This window comes from Centropristis striata, chromosome 18, assembly GCF_030273125.1.
Source record: "Centropristis striata isolate RG_2023a ecotype Rhode Island chromosome 18, C.striata_1.0, whole genome shotgun sequence".
Taxonomy (NCBI): Eukaryota; Metazoa; Chordata; class Actinopteri; order Perciformes; family Serranidae; genus Centropristis; species Centropristis striata.
In genome coordinates, this window is record NC_081534.1 from 11,970,971 (window position 1) to 11,978,484 (window position 7,514).

The following is a 7,514-nucleotide window of genomic DNA, read 5'->3' on the forward strand; positions in this document are numbered from 1 at the left end:
TCATTTATTTAAATTATACAATAATTATATCTTGAAACATACAAAACTATGACAAATATGACTGACTTATTTCCCAGCATTAAACATTAAACTAAATTTTACAACTTCATGCACGGCATAACATATCACCACATTGCAGATGTATACCTGAGTTATGTAAATACATGAACCTGAAACCGAATGTATCTGTAGAGTTTCGTAATCCCCTTTACTGGGAAAACATGCAGGCTAAACTGTACAGGAAGAGATTTCACAGTAAGTCCCTGCCAGAAGTTCCCCTAATGATAAATCATGCATAGTGTCAGTAACTGCTGTGTGAAGACGGTCAAAACAAAACTTCCTTCATGTAAAATTTTGAGTGTTTATAACTTCATGCGGGCAGAAAAGATAACAATCAAGAGGAACGCCACTGACAAAAGATACAAAAGTACCATTATTACTTAATAAAATATTACTTCTGTCGCATTCCTCTGACTAACAAACAGTAGTGAAACTGACTGCATGTGCTTTTGTAACTTGATGGAATGCAGAAGTGCCAACAGTAAAATTAAATCTCTTAACTTGTAGATTAGACAGCATAAAATACCCTGACAAGCTTCTGAACATCAATATAAAAAGAGAAGACAAAGAGACAGTATTGTAATATTGCACCACAGACAATTACTGTTTGAAGAATAGAACAAATATGATGATTGCAAAACCGTGTTGATTTCTTAAATAATATTGATATATACTGTAGGCCATGGCCTTTAATTATTTATACATTTCTACATTGAGTAGAAAAATAATAAAGTGCTATGGATTGCTATTTGACTTAATAATATATGAACACAGTAATAACAAATAATCAAATCATCTTCCTCTGGAATATATCTATATATATTGCAACAAAAAAAACAGAAAACTATGATTCTATTAAATCAAAGTTTAAAATTCTGGTTTCATGTCAGCTGATCAGAACAAACTGATTCTTTACAAGGTTTTTTGTTTTTGTTTTTGTACTTTCACTAAATCACCGAAACTCACATCGATCAGGAAGAAGAAGAGAACAAGATGACGCTTATCTCTAGGAAGAACTTTGACTTCATATCATGCACAAATAAATTAAGAAAAACATTACATCTAGTATACATCTTGCAAAATTAAGGTTAAATTATTAACACAGAATTTACTTCAGAGTTGATCACAAAGTGATTTCTTCATAAGTATTCACATTGGGTTTTTTTTAAATAATCAGATAAAGAAGATCAGATCAGAAAGTAATTGGGCTGGGTATCCTTTTAAAAATTACAACACCAGTACCTTTACAGTGATACCGATACCAATAGAGTCATTTTTTTCCCAATCACTCATCGCATTAAATTGAAAAAAACAACAACAAACAAACCCTGGAGCGTTTTTCAACAAGCAAAAACAAACAATGCTTTTTTTTCTGTGTACAGAAAGGATCAAATGCAGGTATTGTTTGACTAGAGAAGTTTCAATACCACTTGGAATTGGGTCATTATGGTCAATACCAGAAAAAAAAGTTTTTTTAAGTCTGATACTGTGGACGTCCCTTGGAGAAAAGCACCCCCCCACCCAACCCTCAGTTTACTTGCTTTGTTTCACTCAGTTCTTTGGAATTATGATTGTGTTATTGTTAGACTACACCGAAACATAAAAATGTCCGTCCTGAGGCATTTATTAGTTTCTGAATCTGGGAAAGTCCTACAAACAGTGAAATCTCCCAAAACTACTCTCTCTGTACTACCTCTTTAACCAAGTCACAAACATTTAGAATATTCAATGTGATCTTCTTAACTAATGTACTGTTTTTTCACTTCCTCTATTCACTTGCCCGAAACTGTTTGGAGTCCCCCTGGGGAGTCCTGCCTCCCACTCTGAAACCCTCTGCCTTAAAGGTACTAAATATCAAAACCAAGTCAAGGCCATGCCCTATCTCACATTGTTACCAAATGTGGAAAAATAGTATGATTCAGATACGCTCCAAAACTCAATGGGTTCTTCTTTGGCCCATGTTACAACCTTCCCCCAAGTTTGATGAGGATTGGACTTGTTGTTTTTTCTGTATTCCTTCTAGCAAACCAACAAACCAAACCAAACACATAGCGTTCTTGGTGGAGGGAATAAAGCAGCAATATTCACAGATAAAGAAGTAACCCGCCTACAGTACAAAGTGCTCCTAAGAATTTTATATTAACATGTGTATTCTAATAAAACTGATAGGTCGTGCTATTGAATTTAATCAACATTATAAATGCAGAAGAAGTAAAAACATGCTAAATATTGTGATGAATATCATCTACTCGTCCATCGAGAGTACCAAGTTCCATCTGGTGAAAAAATCGCCCTCTGTTCCCTCCCCTCTCTCCATCTCTCTCTGTGCCTCTGCCCTTTCCTCCGACCCTTGTCTTACGAACACATTTTCCAACCTCAGCTCGCCCTTCACGTCCTCCCCTTCTCCTCCCATCCTGTTCTCCCTCCCTTTCCCTCCCTGCATCAACCCATCCAACCCTCCAGCCTTGTTGTATTCCATCGCTATCTCTGGCAACACTAGTTTCCTGGTCTGGGGATCCCAATCAATACAAATAGTTCCCTCTTCCTCCTCACCTGTCTCTATTTTGTGTGCTGTATCCACTCTCAGGACCCCATAGTCATCTGATAAGCAATCTGATTGGTCAGCGTGTGAGGTAGGCATGTATGTAGTGTTCTGAGATGCATAAGCAGAAAGAAGGGGCACTTCCTCATTCTCACGTCTTTCCTCCATTCCTCCATCTCTCTCTTCATCTGTTCTTACTCTCATCTTTCTATCCACTTCTTCCCCCAGTGCTTCATCCTTCATTGTTTGTAGGTTTAAAGGAATGTTGAAGAGGCCAGTTTGTGGGGTTGTGTTTATAAATAAACCTGGAAACTCTCCATCCTCCTCCTCTCCATCCACCTCTCCAATGGAAGCTCCCTGAAAAGACGGTAATGGTGCCTGAGTCCTTAAAACTGGCTGTGACCATGGTTGCGCTTGTATAAGTGTGCTCATTTCTGTCTGTGAGTCTCCAGTGGAGTGGCCGTTCTCAACTCTCCAGTCTTTCTTCTCATAACTGTTGCATTTCTGATGTTCACTGTCCAGATTATTCCCATTTTCAGCTCTGTTATTGATTTTGGGAGCCACACCAATAAACCCATAGTCGATGGACGAATCATCCCAGGGTTCCTCAAGCATTGGTGGTGTTTCATGCCTCTGGGAGGCGTATCCTGCTGAGGGATGTGCCACATGTTGCGGACGCTTGGGACATCCAGGGTTTGATTTGCCACTCTCTGATAGAGGCTCTGTAATGATGGTGATTGGTAAGAGCTTGGGATTCTCAGGTGGGAATGTCAGAGGGGGCGAATAAAAAGGAGGTGGGTCCTGGAGGTTGAAGGAGAAGATGTGTGCCATTAGCACAGAGCCCAAACAAACAACATCACTATGTCTTTTCAAAACTAGACTAGATTTGTTGCCTAAACATTACCAAGTAGTTCAGTTTCACATTGTTAGCCATGTACTTGTGAAAAGTTTAGGTGGCCATGAAATAGAACTATCATTTATGTCATTTTAAGAGTTATAAGAAAACAACCTAATCTGTTGTTTAGATTTTAACCACCTGAAAAATGCCAGTAATAGCAGCAACTCCTACTGCAAGGTAAAGTTACTGATTTTGTCAATGAAGTCCGGTGGCTCCATGGATAGATATTACAGCTTCAGTTCCCTGTTGTAAAAGGTTGTCTGATGGCAAAGTAAAGCAGTAAGAATATTCTAAATAAAGCATACTCTTAGACTGATATTGATTTTTTTTAAAAAGGTGATTCTCCATCAAAGTAAACTGGTCATTACGTGTACAGTTTTTGAAAAAGGAAATGGTACGTGTCTGAATGCCTTACCAGTATATAAGGGCTCTTCTGTCCTTTCCCTGACAGGTAGTTATAGAGAAAGTAGCCAACAACCACCAGCGTACATATGCACAGAGCTGGAACAACAATACCCACAACCACCCTCTGCAGCTGGCCAATCACAGGGTCTGCAGGGAGACGGGAATCAGGAACATGTCACACAAATACATCCATACATATGCAAAAAGGAATAAACATATTCATCATACTATGTGAAGCTATATCAGAACTTATTGTATAAAAACTAAAATTCACTGTTAATAAGCTAAAGCTTTCATTTTGTAAATGTACAAACAATACAAGATGACTCAGGCACAAACATCGATCTTCCACTTCTATAACATGTTTAGTCACATTCCTTTCTACCTGTCAAACAAGGAGATAAATATTCACACACACACACACACACACACACACACACATGTTGTACCTTGAGGCGTGGTAATGCATTGCCATGCTGAGTTCTGACATTGGGTTGGCATGGAGAAGAATCTTGACTTGGCAGAGAAACAGTACTGTGTATTGTATTCCATCATGCGATATTTGTACGAACTGGAGGCCACTGTGAAATGGTGCTGCAAACCAAACACAGATCAGTCAAGATAACTTCATGTCTGTTTGATTTAACAGCCTGTCTGTACCTGGAGGGTGGAGACAAGTTTATATTATATTTTTTCTCACCATCTGGACACGACGGGTGTTATCGATGGAGAGGTTGTAAGTCATCATGGGGTAGAGCGTTGCCATGGAAACAGCTGGGGTGTGGTTATTCGGCTGATACCTCATTGGTCCCCTCAGGGTGATGATGGCGTTGTTGTCCTCTACTTCAACAGACACCAGTGGAGGGCCAAAACTAGCTATAAAGCCAGACAAAAGCATTTAGTTTTAGGTGAATTTTAAATATCTCAAGTTGAAATGTCCACAAATGTTATCAGCTTTCCTGTCTGTCTCTTTGTATTTATGTCACTTTAACTTACTGTCCGTCTTTGGATCGAACCTCCTCCGCGTCAAGGCCCATTTGGAGGATGTTCTCCGGCTCACAGCACGAACCCTGCCATAATATCCGTGCTCCAGATCCCACGTCTCTTTGCTCAGATCGCACCAGCTCCGCACTATTTCTGTGCACCGCCGCACCGCCCTCCAGTGCACCCGTCTCCCCTTGATGCCCTCAACACTGTCCCCATAGCTGGGAATGACAGAGTAGACAAATCACAAGATGTCCCTGCACGAGCTGAGACAATAAGGATGATATAACGCACTCAAGATACACTCCCTTCGTTGTTCAATTTCACCTGAAGCAAGGAACTTAAGCTTACATAAGCTGTTGGTTGGATCTAGTTACATTTTTCTTTTGTTTTTCTCCCTTTATCGGCTTCTTTATGTCTGTAAATCCTTTGAGACTTGCTGAAGAAAGGGCTATATAAATCCTTGAAAGCTTTTAAGGTGAAGCCTAACATAAGTACAGTAATGTGCCAAAAAGAAAATAACTTAAATTATTTGCAACATAGCTTGCAAAATTGAAAATTTAGGTAAATAAATTATAAAAATAATTATTTAGATTTTAATTTTGATTATTTAAACTCTTAAATCTTCACTTACATGGCATACTGCACTGTAAAGTGCGTGTCATCTGGCGTGCCATTTCCTGGTAACCACTGCAACACATTCCTCAGATTAACCGAAGAGAAGATCACATTGACTGGGTCGGGGGGAGAGGTGGAGGCTGAGGAGGAAGAGATTTAGAATGATAAAGGAGACATATTTATTTGGAGCACATTTGTTTCAGGTTGGCATACTGGGCATTACATTTTCTCTTGCATTTGTTTTTACCTCAAATTGTTGTGCTGTAATACCAAAAATTAAGCTCATTTAATTACTTGTGCTAAGGCTGCACATTGCTGAATGTTTTATCCTGTGAACCAAATGATAAATTGAACTTGAACTCCACACATTACTCATTTTCATACCATGCACACACCCATATGACAGCTCTGTGACCGATACTTGGTCCAACCTTACAGAAGCCATGACACGCCATGACACGGACAAGTCATGCATAGGAGTCGTAGGTTAATCAAAGCCTTGACTACTGTGTGCATAGTAACAGTTGCTATTTTGATAATTATTATTTACTTCATATGATTAAAAAACTTTTTTTTTAATTATTGTGCCATGCATACAATTATACTCATCGTGCATGGACTTTTGAAATAAAATAAATGCATGTTTGAAAATAATATTTGCATGCGATGCAGGTTGTAATGACAAACCAGTTGTACTATGATAGCCTACTGTGCGTAATCTGGGTAAACATCATAAAACAACTCTATTAAATCAGATCTGCTCCACAGTGAGATTCAGATCTGTCGATGATTAAATGAATCTGCGCAACATTTCACTTGATGTCATAATCAAAGCCTAAAAGTATCATAATAATCGTGTAATAAACGCTTCATATAACTGTTGCTTGTAGTCTTTGGAATAGAAAGAATACGAAAAACTATAATAGGCTATACTCGCAGTTAATATGTAACGCTAGTTAATGCAGTCATACCTGTATAGTGTAGAGCCACCAAGTTGAGAAAAAGTAGCAATGTCCACATCTCTGTACAGAGCGGTCATGTTTTCACACTGTCTCAAGAATCACCAACATTTTCAGCCCTCCAGTCCGGCAGCTGTTCAGCCTCTGCACCGGCCTGAGGGCTCCGCAGGCTCCGTCACCTCCTCCGAAAGAACACCTGTCAGAGTCCCGATTCTTCTCCACACGGTTAAAAAGAAAACTGAGGATAAAAACATGTGTTCAAGGAAGAAGTAAATAAAAGTGGATTAAGTCGGTGTTGTTGTTGGATGTCGGTGACTGCCCAGAAGTAAAACCTCAATTACTTTTTATACAACCGCTAGCGACAGGTTTCCGTGTGGGAAGGAATGTGACCTCACTTGTTTGTGCACCTCACACCTGCGCGCGCGCGCGCGCAAAGAAATACCTACTTTGGCATTGGTGGAAGATGTAATCTGATCCGTAAGTGAAACAAACAATACTGCGTAAACAAATGATAAAAAATAAAAGTAAATAAAAAATGTTTCACAAGTTATTAAAAAAATCTCTCTATGTGAAATGGACCCTATAATATTAATAATAATAATGGATTCTAATTATTCGTTTGGTAAGATAATTCAGGTAAATAACATGTGAGCAGTGAGCATGTTATTGGTGTATGTGGCGCAACAGCTCGTTTATATAGATACACTGAATAGGCTACAATGTTATACTCTATACAACGTTCCTCCTTATGTTTTTATTTAGTTTTGTGGTGTGGTGTAAATTTACCACCCCTCTGAGTGAGTCGGAAGTTCCTTTTAGTTTTCTTTATTATCAATCAATCAGAACACTGCCGAAATACAGCGGAGACAGAACTTTGTCAATTTGAGGCTGCTGAAGAAAGGTGTCCCGAGTCCAATGAAGCCCTCAGTTCGTCTGACTCTCTGTCTGTGTGTAAGATAATTTAATTCAAATGTTACAGCCCATGCATGTGTACGTTTTCCCGGACACGAGCACGCTGCTAAGCCTACTTTTTAACCTTAAAAGGATA

General features: G+C 39.0%; 1 protein-coding gene across 1 annotated transcript; it reads right to left on the reverse strand.

Moving 5' to 3' along the window:
* Positions 1-7: 7 nt before the first annotated feature.
* On the reverse strand, positions 8-6,786 carry il20ra (interleukin 20 receptor, alpha). Its single transcript, XM_059356518.1, has 7 exons — positions 6,479-6,786; positions 5,524-5,647; positions 4,902-5,110; positions 4,606-4,781; positions 4,355-4,499; positions 3,916-4,052; positions 8-3,403 (listed from the first exon to the last, which is right to left on the reverse strand). Exons 1-7 carry the CDS (start codon positions 6,525-6,527, stop codon positions 2,306-2,308), a joined length of 1,938 nt encoding a protein of 645 aa, XP_059212501.1. The 5' UTR covers positions 6,528-6,786; the 3' UTR covers positions 8-2,305.
* Between the last annotated feature and the right edge of the window lie 728 nt (positions 6,787-7,514).